Genomic DNA, 18233 nt, shown 5'->3' with positions numbered 1-18233 from the left:
TCTTGTAATAAAGTTTGCCAAGCAAGCGAAAGAGTTATCTCGTCGCGTGAATTAATGCATGTTGTTTTAGTTTGCGCTTTATGTATCTCTATCGCTTCCAGCCATTTGAGGTGTTCCATCCGAGTCGTTTTAGTTATTAGCGTGGCCCCCGCGAAGTCCACATTAATGCCCGGTTCAGAAGCGTACACTGCAAGCGACGTGGTAGCTCTGTTGTATCTTATATCCGCCTCGTGTTCTTTAACCCTGACTTCCATAGAGCGTTTCGTTGATCCTATGTAGATCAGATCCCTATTAAATCTCTCGTCCTTTATCGGGATTCGGTATACGCCTGCCATTCTATTCGGGTCCGATGGGTCCTTTCCGTTACGTAACAAAGTGTAAATGGTTGGGCCTCTCCTATAAGCAACGGTGACCTTACGTCTCCTTGCGATAGACGCGTATACGGATTTCAAGGTCGGGTTATATGTGATGGGTATTCTCTCCACCTCCGTATTTTGGTTGTTACTTTGTGCCACTGCAGGTGCGTTTTGGCTCATTCGTGCTCTTTGGCGTTCCGCCATTCTTGGAATAATGTTGCGGTAGCCGTGTATATCCGCAATCTTCTCAATATGTTTCAACTCTTTCTTAAGCGCTTGTTGAGTGGAAGAGTGCGTGTATGCCCGTCTGACCAATGATCTAAATGCTGCTATTTTGTATTGGATCGGGTCGCATGAGTCACTCGGGATGTATGTGGGGCTTGCACATTGTTTGCGATACACAGAGGTATGGATGTTGTGCGAGTCAATCCTGATATCCACATCCAAAAAATGCACATTGGTATCACTATGTTGCTCAACTTCGATTGACAGACCATACGTGTTATCATTCATCTTTTCTACGAATTGCGCCAAGTTCGGTGTTGTCTTCCATACGATGATGACGTCATCTATATAACGTCTGTATAGTAGGATATCGTTGGTGAATCCCGGGAGTGTTTTGGATTCGAGTTGTCTCACCACCAACTCACACAAGTCCCCTGACAGTGGACTTCCCATCGGGACACCCCGCGATTGTGTGTATGTTACATTTTTTAAATTGAAACACCGACCCGTAACACATGAGGTGCGCTAATTCCAACACATTCTGGTGGAGGGCTGTGTCATTTACTTTCGTAAACAGGAAGTCTCGAAGTGCGCAAAAGCACGGTGGTATCTTGATGGAAGGATACAACGATTTAAAATCCAGCACCGTTATGTAAGCTGGGGAGGTGATCTGTTTCAACTGAATGATTAATTCTTCCGGATTAGAGATGGTGAACTGATATCCGCTCATGTGTGGAACAATTATGTTGTGAATCGCTTTTTCCAACTTACGGGTGGGAGCCTTGGTTTTATCCACAACCGGACGAAACTGTTGGCCTTCTTTGTGCGTTTTCGCGAACGCAAATAATTTGGGTACGTCCGGGGTATCCATTGTGATGTTCTTTAGTTCTAGCTTCTTGGCCAATTTCGAGCACGACAATCTCTTAACTCGTGAATGTAGTTTTTCTACCCAGTTACTTCCAACCTGATTGCATTGAGTTGCGTCTATGTATTCCTTTAGCCCTTTCTCGTATGTTTCCCTTTTCATGATTACTATGTTCTTGGTTTTGTCTGCTCTGGTGATCGTGACCTTGTTCAGACGTGCCCACCTAACCGTGCGTTTGATATTTTCTCTCAGAACTAGAAGTTCCTTGGAACTCCTGTTGTTTTTAATTTTGAGTGTGGCTACCCATCTGTAGTATTCTTTCTGCGTGTCGGTGAGGCCTCTTATCAATAGCTCTAAATCCGGTATCGTGGATGTGAAAGTTTCTGCATTAGGACGTGTCGGTGCGAATGTTGGCCCAAACTTGAGAATATCCTTGACAAATCCAGGGATTTGTAAATTATCCCACACAACGTACGGGCATTGATGTTGTCTTTGGTCTTTAGGGATTTGGAACCTTAAAATCCAATTCAGTTTCTTGCTGTACCGCTTTCTTAGATTCATTCGAAGTCTATCGGCCATGTTTATGATTCTATTATTTTCCATCTCCAAAAGGCGGGGGTCCTGTTGGAATAATATGTTTTCAACTTGTATTAGTTTCGCTAGACTGGAAAATACTAATTTTTTGGTCGTCTTTATGGCCCTGTTCAAACACATCCATCTGACTTTCTTCTTTATGCTCTCATTGCCTGGCGGTAGGTGGATGCGAAATATTGTCATTGGGAACACTCCGTTTCTCTTGCATGTGTTCAGGAAATCCAGCCTTTCTCTTGCCTTAGTTAGGCCTACTACTATCTTCCGGTAATCGTTAGTCGGCATCACGTGAGTTAACGATATCATCATCCTACACACCGGTGTGTAGGATGATGATATGTTAATCAGTGATGCCGACTAACGATTACCGGAAGATAGTAGTAGGCCTAACTAAGGCAAGAGAAAGGCTGGATTTCCTGAACACATGCAAGAGAAACGGAGTGTTCCCAATGACAATATTTCGCATCCACCTACCGCCAGGCAATGAGAGCATAAAGAAGAAAGTCAGATGGATGTGTTTGAACAGGGCCATAAAGACGACCAAAAAATTAGTATTTTCCAGTCTAGCGAAACTAATACAAGTTGAAAACATATTATTCCAACAGGACCCCCGCCTTTTGGAGATGGAAAATAATAGAATCATAAACATGGCCGATAGACTTCGAATGAATCTAAGAAAGCGGTACAGCAAGAAACTGAATTGGATTTTAAGGTTCCAAATCCCTAAAGACCAAAGACAACATCAATGCCCGTACGTTGTGTGGGATAATTTACAAATCCCTGGATTTGTCAAGGATATTCTCAAGTTTGGGCCAACATTCGCACCGACACGTCCTAATGCAGAAACTTTCACATCCACGATACCGGATTTAGAGCTATTGATAAGAGGCCTCACCGACACGCAGAAAGAATACTACAGATGGGTAGCCACACTCAAAATTAAAAACAACAGGAGTTCCAAGGAACTTCTAGTTCTGAGAGAAAATATCAAACGCACGGTTAGGTGGGCACGTCTGAACAAGGTCACGATCACCAGAGCAGACAAAACCAAGAACATAGTAATCATGAAAAGGGAAACATACGAGAAAGGGCTAAAGGAATACATAGACGCAACTCAATGCAATCAGGTTGGAAGTAACTGGGTAGAAAAACTACATTCACGAGTTAAGAGATTGTCGTGCTCGAAATTGGCCAAGAAGCTAGAACTAAAGAACATCACAATGGATACCCCGGACGTACCCAAATTATTTGCGTTCGCGAAAACGCACAAAGAAGGCCAACAGTTTCGTCCGGTTGTGGATAAAACCAAGGCTCCCACCCGTAAGTTGGAAAAAGCGATTCACAACATAATTGTTCCACACATGAGCGGATATCAGTTCACCATCTCTAATCCGGAAGAATTAATCATTCAGTTGAAACAGATCACCTCCCCAGCTTACATAACGGTGCTGGATTTTAAATCGTTGTATCCTTCCATCAAGATACCACCGTGCTTTTGCGCACTTCGAGACTTCCTGTTTACGAAAGTAAATGACACAGCCCTCCACCAGAATGTGTTGGAATTAGCGCACCTCATGTGTTACGGGTCGGTGTTTCAATTTAAAAATGTAACATACACACAATCGCGGGGTGTCCCGATGGGAAGTCCACTGTCAGGGGACTTGTGTGAGTTGGTGGTGAGACAACTCGAATCCAAAACACTCCCGGGATTCACCAACGATATCCTACTATACAGACGTTATATAGATGACGTCATCATCGTATGGAAGACAACACCGAACTTGGCGCAATTCGTAGAAAAGATGAATGATAACACGTATGGTCTGTCAATCGAAGTTGAGCAACATAGTGATACCAATGTGCATTTTTTGGATGTGGATATCAGGATTGACTCGCACAACATCCATACCTCTGTGTATCGCAAACAATGTGCAAGCCCCACATACATCCCGAGTGACTCATGCGACCCGATCCAATACAAAATAGCAGCATTTAGATCATTGGTCAGACGGGCATACACGCACTCTTCCACTCAACAAGCGCTTAAGAAAGAGTTGAAACATATTGAGAAGATTGCGGATATACACGGCTACCGCAACATTATTCCAAGAATGGCGGAACGCCAAAGAGCACGAATGAGCCAAAACGCACCTGCAGTGGCACAAAGTAACAACCAAAATACGGAGGTGGAGAGAATACCCATCACATATAACCCGACCTTGAAATCCGTATACGCGTCTATCGCAAGGAGACGTAAGGTCACCGTTGCTTATAGGAGAGGCCCAACCATTTACACTTTGTTACGTAACGGAAAGGACCCATCGGACCCGAATAGAATGGCAGGCGTATACCGAATCCCGATAAAGGACGAGAGATTTAATAGGGATCTGATCTACATAGGATCAACGAAACGCTCTATGGAAGTCAGGGTTAAAGAACACGAGGCGGATATAAGATACAACAGAGCTACCACGTCGCTTGCAGTGTACGCTTCTGAACCGGGCATTAATGTGGACTTCGCGGGGGCCACGCTAATAACTAAAACGACTCGGATGGAACACCTCAAATGGCTGGAAGCGATAGAGATACATAAAGCGCAAACTAAAACAACATGCATTAATTCACGCGACGAGATAACTCTTTCGCTTGCTTGGCAAACTTTATTACAAGAGGATGCATAAAGATTTATTTGGGTCCGATAACACATGAAATCATGTGACCCAAAGATAAAAAAGAATACAAAGATTAAAAAGAATATGATACAGTACGACAAGGAGCACGACAGATATAGCGCATGCGCGATGGTCATCGCGCTTTCGAACTATCTTCATTTGAATTTGTTCTTAAAAGATCGGAACGCAGTTTTTTAAAAATAATAGAATCCAGCAGTTAACCTGAAGAAGGACACGGAAGGCGTCCAGAAAACGTTCGTTGAATTGAAGTTATTTATTTCACACCGGTCAATAGGCACAAGTGAGTTCGATTTATATTTTATTGATTGTACAGTTGTCATAAATGGTAATAAAAGCAGAATTGTTTGCAGTTTTGTAAGAAAAACTTTTACTAGACATAATACTTCACTTCAGCTATGCTCTACAACAAGAACATCATTCCACTCAAAATATGAAGGTAGTAAATTTACACACACTCTCACTCTTAACCATTGCTTAGTTACACATGCTTAATTTTTGCTGCTTTGTATTAGATTCAGTCACCCTTATGCATATGAATGGCAGTATAAAGTTTGGTGCTGTCTCTGTGTTGTTCAGAACTCAAATAGTGGCAAGAAAGAAGTTAGGACTACTAGTAAGCATATCCACAAAAAATGCAATGCTACATAACTGATTTCTTAAGAATTGTTTGAATGAGTCTACCCTACTGTCAGAACATTCCTCAGATATTACAAGAAAACCATTCCACAGTGTCTTGACAGAGCAACAGTAAGCTGCCAATAATACAGCTATAAAAGATCAAATTTTATTCCATTTGTCATGAAATACAGTGTGCTAAGTTTGTTAAAATAGAAGTATTGTAGAATGGATGCATAGATCATCCTGTAACTTGACAAACTCTAGCAACAGGCTACATGACACCAGCTTACTCTTGTACAAGCCGTAATTTAAGCCCATGTTATGCCAGTTCAACATAGAAAGCGATTTTCTTGGGCCAGGGACCACTTGCCTGGATAGAAACTCAATGGCAAAGGGAAATTTGGTCTGACAAGTTGTCCTTCTTAGTCCTATGTAAAAATGTTGAATGGAGAGTTATCACACAGTCCAATGAAGGATCCACCCACCAAAACCGTCTGAAGCAAAAAGTCAGACTTTCAGCTGTAGTGCAAGTATGGGAATTTTTTTTGAATATTTTGGCATTAGTGATTTAAGTTAGTTCCATTTAATAGGACTGCTAATGTAAACACTAGCAAGTGATTTTGCATTAGTATTGTTTGTCCTCTGTCATCTGCATCATCTGCAGAAAGAGTCATTCTTCCAACATGATCTTGCTAAGCTGCATAATTTCATTCTATCACTATTTGGTTCAATAATATCTGAACCCAATCAAGGACCTGTGGCAAGTTCACAAGAAAGAAATGTGAAAACACAGACCCTGAAATAAATATCAGCTGAAGACAGTATTTAAAGATGTGAGGGACCAACATTTCACAAAATTTTTATTATGCCTTCATCACATTGATGTCTAGACAAATTGTTAATGTTTATATTAATAAGGAGGATCCATAAAATAGTAATTATATATGAATATAGGATGTGCATAAATTTACTGTTTCCATGTTTTGTGTTAAATGAGGCATACTTTAAAGTGTCTATTATAGTGTATGTACCAATTTTTGTTACAGACCATAGCTCAAGTGGAGTACTTTGTTTAGTAAAATGTTTTCTTACAAATTGTAAATAATTCTGCTTCTCTTGCTGTTCATGACAACTGTGCATCAAGTTCGTGTACATTTACTGCCCTGGGTAAGAAAATTGTCAATAATGAATACCGACAATCACCTTAAAAATGGGGCTATAAATTGGCTAATTAAATGATTGATATAAAGTAATTTGTTACTAGAGGTAGACGTTAGGCGCCATCTCTTATCTAAGTTAATAATTATAATTTAAATAAATATTAAATAAATTTAGAATCTTCTGGAATAAAAGAACTGACCTGGGTCGGGCTTGAACCCACAACCTCATTTGAGATTATTGATTTATTGGATTGGATGATAGATTTTGAGAGAGAGAATTTTTATGAATTAATATGGTGAGGGAGGAGAAAATGAAAATAGCAGTACATAGTATTAAAAAATTATTTAAAATAATTTGTAGTTTCTCCACATTATTTTCAGAGAATGATCAATTTGCATATTTATTCTATATATGTATAAAGAATAGACAATACATTCGTTAAATGATTCATAAAATATGACAATTTTGGAATTTATATCAGAATAATATAATGTACAGGATAAGATTTGTGATAATTTTAAACTTAACTATTTATTATCATATTTATGTAAGGTTATTATCTGACTCATTATCAGTTATTCTATTTAACAATAAACGTCTGTGATTTATTATTAGTCTTAATAATGCATTGTTTTTAGAATGTAAGTTTGCTACATTTAATTGTTAATGAAATGCCAACATTTAAGTTACTAAGTTATTTGAACTAAAAAATTTTAAATATCTTTTTTGAATTAATGAATTTTGTGTCATTATTTAAACAATTTTTAAAATTGAAAATTAAATTGTGTAAATATCTTTAATCAAAACACTGAAAAAATAGATTTTATATAATTTAAGCATTAAATATATTTTTGATCTATAAATATATTATTTTTTATTATACGTGGTACGATCCAAAAGTTCGGGGAATGCAGTAATCTACAACAAAAGCATGTATTTGAAGTTACAGCGTATGAAATGGATTCTACCAAACCATTTCTACGTGTTCAGGTTAATTTCACCCATGTCATGTGATTAAACCGCGAGCGCTGCTGTTTTTTTCCAGAGATAGTTACCTTTGTCCGGCGACGTAATCAAAGTGGAGTTTCAAGAACAACCTCCAACATTAAATTTTGTCAGCGTTTAGGTAAAACACCTACGGAGATTTTAAAATTGCTAAGAAAGGTGTACGGTTTGCATTTAACATTTACAAAAAATGTTCTGCATGTGATAGAATAAACCTTTATAAGATTTTTTTGAGAAAATCTGAAACCAGCATTATCGTGAATTGTAAATCAAACCGCCATAAAATGAAGACAACATATATTCTGAAATTATAAATATTTACTTTATTTGTATGTACTACAGATTTAGTGATATTAGACATGTCAGGATTCTGATGTTATGGAATGTATTTACTGACTTAAAAAGTTATATAAATAATAGTTAAACTACAGATTTATAGTTAAAACACTGTTTAAATTAGCAGTTTTTAATTTCAAGTGTATTTAGACTTTGGATCCGAAGATGAGATATTGTCTCAAAAAGTGTCTAATCTAATAATAAAAAAAAAAACAGGCTTCTTAAAACAAATAGTGTAGAATATTAAGAATTTGATTTAATTTTAAATATAGAATTTAATTAAATTTTATATATCTAGTTTTTCAAAATATAGATCAATTTTAAGATTAAATATGATTAAATCGTAATACAGTATTATTATTACAGGATCATCTATATTTTGTGTAAGAAAGAAAATGGGCAATTACGGTTCTAAGTCTTTGCAGAGTTTTCCACCTTTAAGACCTTCTATGAGAACAGACTATCAGTCTATCAATTCTGCCTATAGCACACTATATTTGAATCATTTTAATGATGAAGATTTAAAAGTAGGAACATCTTTAGCAGGACAGATGTCTCCAGTTCGAAGATTCTTTTGTTTGCTCACGACATTTGATCTACTATTTACTTTCCTTCTGTGGTTAATAAGTACAATGGTATATATTTTATTTGAATAATTATGAAATAGAATAAAATTATAAATTAAACTGATATTAGTATGTTATTAATATGTTAAAAACAGTTATGTATAAGTTATTGGCATATAAATTATATGGCATACTAAAATTTGTATAAATTTTAATATGTTGATAATTTATATGCCAATAACTTATTCATCACTTAATACATAGAATTAAATAATTTGGCTTTTAGCTGTAATAAATTTCATCTAATTTGGCTATTTAAGTGAAAACTAAATAATAAAATTTAAATTCTTGTAATTTGGCAAATAATGATCTTATGGATAGACCATTATTTAAATTATGTATACTATCAATATATTATAAAAAAAGAATAAAAGCAAAATTTAAGTTATTTCAATTTAAATGTCTTCAGTATAATCAGACACATTAATATTGAAAGTCCAAGTTTCACATATCCTGAAAAAAATAAAGCATAAAATTTCTAAATTATCCTTGTTAAAAGGCAATAATATATTGGGTTGAGTAATAAGTCATTGCAATTTTTATTGCTCAATTAAACATTTTTACAATAGCAGTCTATTTTCACAGAGAAGTGTGACTTTTGGAGTTTAAGTGTGGATATATGTTACCAGTTTGTTAAACTAATTTGAATAGTTTTAATTTTATGAACATTTTAGTTTTCAAATGGAAGCAAACAACATCCATCTGAGGCATGTTTTGCTTTTTTTGTTTTTGAAAAGGTTTAAATGCAACTAAGGTGACATCAGAAATTTGCAAAGTTTATGACACTGACACTTTAAAGGTGAGTAAAGCTCAGTTTTGGTTTGCTAAGTTTTGGAAGGGAGGTCTTAGCATGAAAGATGATGATTGCTCTAGTTGGCTGACCACTTTCAATAGTGATGATCTAAAGGCTCGGATTGAAGCCAATACAAGAACTTTGCAATAAAACTATATGTAAGCCAAAAAATTGTATACAATCATCTTAAAAGGTTTGGAAAAGTTCATAAGTTAGATGTGTGAGTTCTTTGCAAGTTAATGGAAACTGATCTCACACAACCATTAACTATTGCTAGATTATTATTCGATTGTCAAAAGAAAGATCCATTTTTGCATTGCGTAATTACTGGAGATGAAAAATGGATATTAAACATTAATATTCAATGGAAATGATTGTGGCTAAATCCAACAGAACCCTCAACATCCACACCAAAAAGTAGACTGCATCTGAAAAAGTAATGTTGTGCATATTGTGGGATATGAAGGGAATAGTATATTATGAACTATACATCCAAACCAAACCATAAATGCCAACATGTATTGTGAACAATTAGACTGTTTAAGCAAAGCATTAAGGGACAAAAGATCGGCGCAAGTAAACCACAAGGGCATTGTACTGCGGTGTTACAGTGCAAGACCATATATTGCCAAAGTAACCCTAGAAATAATAAGAGAATTGCAGTGGAAAGTTTTTTTACCTCATCCACCATATTGCGTTTCAGATTTGGTTCATGAACTATAGATGGCGCTTTAGATCTTTACAGAATTATTTAGATAGAAAAATGTTTGGTCAAACTGTTGGAGTCAAAAATGCTATTGCAGAATATATTTCCTCAAAACCTGAGGACATTTTCAGAAGAGGAATTGAGAAATTGCTAGAAAGATGACAACTAGTGATACAACTAAATGGATCATATATAATTGATTAATTGTTTGTATTTGTAAGTTAAAATGTTTAAAATGAACATAAAAAATGCAAACACTTATTACTAAACCCAGTATTATACATTACTTAGTAATAGTAGTAATAAATTAAATTTCAAATTAAAATTGAAATTCAAATAAATTTTCTTCAAAGTAAATCTTGAAACTAGATGAAATTATCCAATTAATTTGTCATTTAATATATTTTAAGATATTTATGAGAATTAATTTAAAATATATACTTTTAAAATCTGGATTAACTATTATTTAAACTAAAGTATGAAACTTTATATGAAGATCTTTTGATATTTTCTTCTTTTTATACATAAATGGCATTTAAACAGACTTGATGGATTTCTGTGATAAAATATAGGAGTAATTGATGAAAACATTCTGAATTATGCTTTCATTACAGTGGAACCTCGCTTAACGAGCACTTCTCATAACGAGTAATTTGCATAATAAGCAAAGCAAATTGTGAAAAACTGACTCGCTTAATGAGCGATGTTTTGCATAACGAGTGACAAGGATAGGGAAAGTTCCGGATTGTGTGCATGCTACAACAGTTTTTGTTTAGCACTCGTTCTGCTAGCATCTTAGTGTCGCTTATGATCACACATTTTTTCCAAACTTGTGTTCAGACATATAAACATCAACAACCATAGCCCATTATATAATAAACATGCAAAATGATCTGCCAAATTATTGGGCTATGTAAAAGCTATAATTAAATATTACAAATTACTGTACTGTATTTTGATTTTTTTTCTTGTTTGTTTTCTGCAAATCAAATTCACATTCCAGGTTGGTTCATTCTGTGCTAGAATAAAAGATGAAGATGACTTACACTTCTTAACAATGTATATTATATAATTTTCTTTGAATAAACATTATACATAAAATATTTGAGTATTTTTTTTTGGCATGGAACGCATCATCGTATTTTACATTACTTTATATGGGAAAAAATTGTTTTGCTTAACGAGTGTTTCACATGACAAGTAAGATTCTGGAACGAATTATGCTTGTTAAGCAAGGTTTCACTGTATTTCTGTAAATTGATTGATAGATAGATAAAATTTGGAACCAACTGGTAATTAATAATATACAAAACTCAATTGAAAGTAGTTGCACAACAACAATAGCAATTAGTATCAGGTTTGACTGATTATTAACTGAAATTTTACACAGGCATGATTCTGTAGAAAAACATGTTGAAAAATAGTGAATGATTTGACAAGTTTAATTAAGGAATTTGTTAAAGTAATACATTTCTAGAAATTAGGAATTTATATTTTATTTTCAAACTATTTTTAGAACTCAACAAAGTTTGTTTTAAATTATTTTTATTAAATTAAATAAAACTTTATATTACTGTTAATGCATTTAACTGATTCTTATTAATTGTAATATTTTTAAAAATAAAAAAAATAGGATATAGTCGTCTTCTGAAAGTCTTAACAGATACAGTAGTGAACCGAAAATCGGAATCAATTGGGGACTGGGGTTGTTCAGATTAGGGATTTGTTCCGATTACAGTTTATGTACGAAAAAATATATTAACCTGTCCGATGTTCAAATTTTTCTTCGTTGCGGGTCGCTTCGTGTTGAATTTTTGTCGATTTTAAGCCTAACGAAAATTTTTATAATAATAATCGAGGCTATCGTATCGTTAAAAATTATTTCTGCATTTTGTACAAACAAAATAAATATATTGAAGAATATAAAAAACATGAAAATTATACTTTAGAAGTAAATTTAGTATCAAAAACGTTCGATTCAGCACGACACAGTCCGACTGAAAATCGTTCCGATTACCGGGGCTCCGATTTACGAGTCTCTACTGTACTTTCAAGGATCCAAGCTTCTCATCTTCAGAATATAGTAAGTTTGTACAAAGTTAAGAAAGAAGAAAAACTTTTAATAATTTTATTAATTATAAGCTGATCTTTTTTATTTTTGTTTTTTTGTTTATATTTAATGTATTCTGAAGATAAAAAATTTGATTTAGATCCTTAAAAGTATTAAATAAATTAAAGTAAACCTTTTTAGAAGTGTTATTTCTTACCATTATACTTAAACTCTGGAATTATATTATTATATATATAATAACAAACTGTCATTTAGTGGCATTTTTTGATATTTTCTAACAATTTAAACTTTAATAAAATATTATTTAAGTAAAAACTTTTTAATTTGTTTTTGACAACTAAAACTAAAATCAGGCATATCATTAAAATGTGGGGTGATGAAAAAAATACAATGAATTTTGGCACACTTTGCCACCTGTCAGAAAATGGCAAAACTTCCATGCTGAATTCAAATTGTTGTTATACTCTTTGAATATCTATCAAGTATGAATTTGCTCTGCTCAATTACTGTGTTTGGCTGACAATTTGTGAAGTGTGTTGTAAACATTGCATGCAAACAACACATCATCAAATTTTGTTTTAAACTGAAGAAAAGTGTCAAACTCACAAAATGTTTGAGTTAGTTTACAAGATGTTGCAGTGACCTTGAAGATAGTTTACAAATGATTTTGAATGATTTTTCAAAAGATGTGTTGTTGAGGGTGAAGAAAGGATAAGATATAGCTCAACATCAAAGATTGTCAAAAACATTGAGAAAGTCAGTCAAATTATTCAAAGTTGATTGACTATTCAGGATATTTTTGATGACCTGGATATCTCATACAGTTTGGTTCAAAGCATTTTAACTTCAAATTTGAGCATGAGACAAATGACTGTAAAATTCATCCTATGTGTTTTGACTCCCAATAGAAGAAAAGGTGTCTTTCAATTTCAATAGTTGCATGATTGATTGCACCACTTCAGATGTGAACTTTTTGAGAAGAGTCATCACACAAGATGAGTTGTGGGTGTATGATTAGGCTCTTGAGACAAAGGTTCAGAGTTCTCTTTCAAAGTCACCCTCTTCTCCCAGGGAAATAAAGGCTTGCCAGCAAGGTCCAACATCAAAATGATATTGTTTTTTTTCAATATAAACTCTCACAAAAAAATTTTTTAAAATTGCAGCCGTATTTATTACCAGATTCAAACAGTTTTCGGTCATATTTAATGACCTTTATCAAGAATAACGAAAATCAAATTCTGCTAGATTTATATTAACGATACATTCATTTTGGAACGTTTTTAAACGCATTTATACAAAACTTTAGTGCACCATCTCTACTACTAGGTTATCAATATAATTAAATGAAACCCATAAATACTAGAACATTCAAACCTACAAAGAACAAAATAAAATAGCATGCTTATTATGAATGATATATGATATATGATGTGATGGCTCTACACATGCTTTAATGTTTTTTGCCTTACTATATTTATATATTATTTTTATTTTTATTTATTTATTTATTTTTTTGCTTTACTGTAACACTATTTTATTTTGTTCTTTGTAGGTTTGAATGTTCTAGTATTTATGAGTTTTATTTAATTATATTGATAGCTTAGTAGTAGAGATGGTGCACTAAAGTTTTGTATAAATGCATTTCAAAAGTTCCAAAATGAATTTATCGTTAATACAAATCTAGCAGAATTCAATTTTCATTATTCTTGATAAAGGTCATTAAATATGACCAAAAACATTTGAATTTGGTAATAAATACGGCTGCAATTTAAAAAAGGTTTTTTTGTGAGAGTTTATATTGTATATGAAATGCAGTCTACGGAGAGATTGTTTTTTCAATATGGAGTAAATTGTTTAAACAGAGTTTAAACAATTTATCTAAAGGAATGGTAGTGAACTCTGAAAACTGTGAGGGGTAATAGAACGTTTGTAAAATGATATATGCAGAAAATGACTGTTGAAATGGACAAAACGTTTCATTTTCTATCATGACAATGCTCCTTGTCACATATCGCTTGTTATGTGGCAATTTTTTGTCTGATAAAGAACATTACCATGTGCCTCCCATCCATTGTATTCACCAGGTTTTGCACCAAGTAACTTCTTGTTCTTTCTCAAAGTTAAGTGGATAATGAAGGGAAATTGTTTTCAGACAATTTCTGAAACCAAAGCAACCACATCAGCCCAATTAAAGGCACAGACAAACATTTTCAAGGGTGTTTTGAGAAGTAGCAAGCATACTGGAAAAAATATGTTGTAAACAGAGGAGACTACTATGAGGGGGATTAATTGCAAGTTTCATGTATTATTACTTTTTTCTTTTTCTTCTACCATTCACCATATCTTTTGATAACTCCTTGTACAAATACCAATGTATATTTATGTAGATATGAATATTTTGTTTAGAATGTTGATAAAATTTATCTTTTATAGCTAAATTAGGTTATATCAAACTTGTTGTTGTTTTTTTTTTTTTTTTTTTTTTTTTTGTGTAGTTGTTGAAATTGAACCTGTTAAGAATTTGAAAATTTTGTACTATTTTTTATTTTTAATTCTCTAATGAAATAATAACAGAATTGTTTTGTGAATTTTACTTTGTAAAAAGTCAAATCATATATTATAAAAGTATTTTTAATATGAAAATAATATTGTATAATGTTTTTATAGTATAAAAATTATTTCAGATGGAAGGACGAATTGCATCAGTTAGAGAAGAAGTTTTAAATTATACAATAAGAACTTCATATTTTGATATAGTTGTAAGTGATATTTTAACATTTTACTATAACATATTTTCAAAAGATTTTATAATTTTATTTGTGTTGCTAAAAAATATTTAAATTAAATCAATACTTAAAACAATGCTAATTATAAAAATTTAACTATGATAATTTATATGCAGTAGAATCCAGTTATTATAATTACTTCTGGACTATGTCTGTAAGTAATTAACATAAAATATAACAAATGATTGATAACATTAAGCAGAGTTAAGTAAATAAGGCTACAATAAATGGAAATTTTGGTTTTATTCAATCTTACATTAAAGCATGTGAAAACAATTTTAAAATGTGTAACTTATTAATGTATTAATTGGTTGGAAAATAATTGAAATAAGAAAAGCCATAATTTAGACTACTATATTTATTTCAAGTAAATAATAATTAAATTAAATTAATTCTTAAACATTAAGTGCTGATTAAGACTGAAAATGTGTGATCATTATTAATTGTCATTATCAACAGTCATACATTAAAGCTGACAGTACAAAAAGATAGCTTTACAATGCTGTTTACCTTAAGATAATGATAATTATAACAAAAACTCTGATTACAGCAAACAATATTTTGTTTTTGAACATGCTAATTCTGATAACATTTAACAACTGATGATAATATCTCTGGTTAAAATTAGCAGATTCTACTGTACATCAAAAATTTTATTATGAATGAACTAAGTATAAAATAATAATTGTGGTTTAAATAAAACAAAATAAATTATGAAATTTATTTTGGATTTAACTATTGTAGATTATTCTTTCTATTTTTTTAAGCATTAGAATATTTCAATATTTATTTTTAACAAATACAATAAAACCAATGTTCATTAAACTGTCTTTGATATATTATAGCAAAAAGTTTATTTATAAAGAATATTTTTATACATTTTTGTTTTGACTTTTTAAAATTTATATAAGTTTTGTAAACTACAGAAGAATTACTATTTGAATTTAATATTCCTTTCCATTATGGGATCCATACTCATGTAACTGGATTAAATATACAGGAGTTTGATGTATTGAAATGGAAGGATTTTCAAATTTGTTATCTAAATATTTAATTTAGATTATATCTTAGATGGATTAGATTTCTGCATTTCAGAAACTCTCTATCATTTGTGATAATTTTTGTAGATCTTATTCTGATGCATTTTCTCTTAGAGTTCAATTAATAGTTGATGATAATCAGTAGATGGTAAGACGATGTTTATAATTGTCTTAGAGCTGCTGCAAACTAGCACTTTGCGAGAGCAAATCAGTAGCAAACGTGTGCTAGTGCACCTGATGACATCAAAGGCCCTGCTCCTTTCTTTGTACCCACGCGGTTATCCCTTTGCTAGCACAGTGATATGAGCATACGATCATTGTTAAATTCTGTCAACAGCAAATGTACACTCGTATCACTTCACTAGCAAAGGGAAAACCACACAGGTGCGAAGAAAGGGGCAGGGCCTTTGATGTCATTGGATGTGCTAGTGCACATTTGCTAGCGTTAGAGCTGCCGAAAACTACAGGAAGTGGGAGCTAGTATATGCTCGGTTGCACTCCAAAGCCCCATCTTTTTTCCCCATGAGGCTATGAGCCATTTTTGCTAGGTAAGTTACATGGGCATAAAGCAGCCACAAACTACACAGTGTTTGCTCGCTTAAAAGAGCTGCATCGTGGGAGATTAGCAACTAATGTTGCCACCAGGCTGGTTTTCATTCAGACAAGCTTGTTTTTAAATTCATGGTCCAGATTAATTATTAATTTGTCCAGTTTTTATAGAAATTGTGAAATTATGATGAAAAAAATAAATTTATAAAAATATTTGCAAGTATTTTATTTTAATGGTTAAAGACTTTAACTTCACACCCCCACCCAAACTTATTCCCATCTTATTCCTAGGCTAAGAGTGACAGAAAATGTACTTTCAAAATTTTAACTTGTGAATATCTCTGGCAAATATTAGGTTTGTTTCAACACAAATCCCTAAATGGTTTAAAACTGGCATGTACTGTACTTTGTTCAGTTCTTGGCTGTAAAATGACATTGTGCATACTCTGCTCTCTCTTGCTAGTGTGACTGTTCTGTCTGTTGAATTCTGTCAACAGCAAGCGTCTGCTCATATCACTGCACTAGCAAAGGGATAACTGTACGGGCACAAAGAAATGGGCGGGGTCTTTGACATCATCAGGTGTGCTAGCGCACGTTTGCTAGCATTTTGCTCTCACAAAGCTGTAGTTTGCAGAGGTTTTTAAGCTACATCTTAAGTCCTAGAAACTTGTTTAAAAGCTGTTAACTAAGACTTAAAAGCAGCAACTTAAAGGTAACTATTAAAACCTCTGCTACTTATAATTTGATTTGATGAATTGTGTTTGTAACTTACGAATCATCAAATTCAAATCCAGTTTGACAAAATACTACTGTTACATTTTTATTATAATCTGAATATTGAATTCATAAATCTGAATAGCTGTTTCTTTCCATCTAAAATTTCTTATTGAATAAAATTAATAATAATGAAATTTTCTGACTAATATAGTTTTTTAAAATCTAATATTTGAAATTGAAATTTAAAATTTCAAATTGAGCATTATATTTTTGTAGAATTTATTATTTTATTCATGTTTGCAGACATCTTATTAAATATTTACAAATTTGAGAAATATACATTTGAACAGGAGTTGTTAATAAATTTTATTTTTAATGAAAAATAAATATATATTACATTTATAATTTCATTTAATTGTAGTTGTTATCTGTTTGGAGATTTATACTTCTGATATCCGCCTATGCCTTATTTAGAATATCTCATTGGTGGGTTGTTGCAGTAAGTAATTTAAATTATGTTCATAAATATAATATCTGTTAAGTTTTAAAGTAAAAATATTTCTACAAATGAAAATGTTAAGTGAAACATCTACTTTACAAAATAATGTTTGTTAGAATTTCTTTCTGGACGAAGAATATATTAAAGTCAAAATTATTTTTGGTTAATTATGAAACACAATATAAGTCTTCGTTTTTAAAATATCATGGCTACACTATCCTACATATTTGCAAATTATGTCGTGACCATTACATTATCCGGCATATTTGCCATGAACATACCTTAATTATTCTATGTTTTTTCATCCACAGCCAAATCACAGTAGAAGGGAATCTACTAAATGCAAGGCTTCCTGTTCTGTTTAAAATTTCCACTAAAATTTCAGTTATACAATCTTTGAACTGTCTAAATTATTTCTTCATATCCTGTCCGGTTCTTCCTCCTTCACATTACTTTCACTGTGGCGCTCATTAGCATATTCTCTCATCTGAGGTTAAATAATACGGAGTCGAATGTTCCGTATTTAATTTTCATAACTGTTATTGAAGATTTGGTGTATATTAATTTTTATAATATATTTTATAATATTTTAAAGC

At 32.6% G+C, this 18233-nt stretch overlaps 1 protein-coding gene across 4 annotated transcripts in view; it reads left to right on the top strand.

Annotated features, from left to right (window-relative positions):
* Start1 (Steroidogenic acute regulatory protein-like) overlaps positions 1 to 18233 on the top strand; it is a 73510-nt gene that overhangs the window by 8258 nt on the left and 47019 nt on the right. For all 4 annotated transcript variants that reach the window (XM_067276640.1, XM_067276639.1, XM_067276642.1 and 1 more), the window contains exons 2-4: positions 8217 to 8485; positions 14731 to 14805; positions 17560 to 17637. In XM_067276640.1, coding sequence (XP_067132741.1) covers positions 8217 to 8485; positions 14731 to 14805; positions 17560 to 17637 — 422 coding nt within the window. The remainder of the gene's footprint in view (positions 1 to 8216; positions 8486 to 14730; positions 14806 to 17559; positions 17638 to 18233) is intronic.

This window comes from Centruroides vittatus, unplaced genomic scaffold (assembly GCF_030686945.1).
Source record: "Centruroides vittatus isolate TY-2023 unplaced genomic scaffold, ASM3068694v2 contig_7, whole genome shotgun sequence".
In the NCBI taxonomy this organism is placed as follows: domain Eukaryota; kingdom Metazoa; phylum Arthropoda; class Arachnida; order Scorpiones; family Buthidae; genus Centruroides; species Centruroides vittatus.
This window is presented reverse-complemented; position numbering and strand designations above follow the sequence as displayed.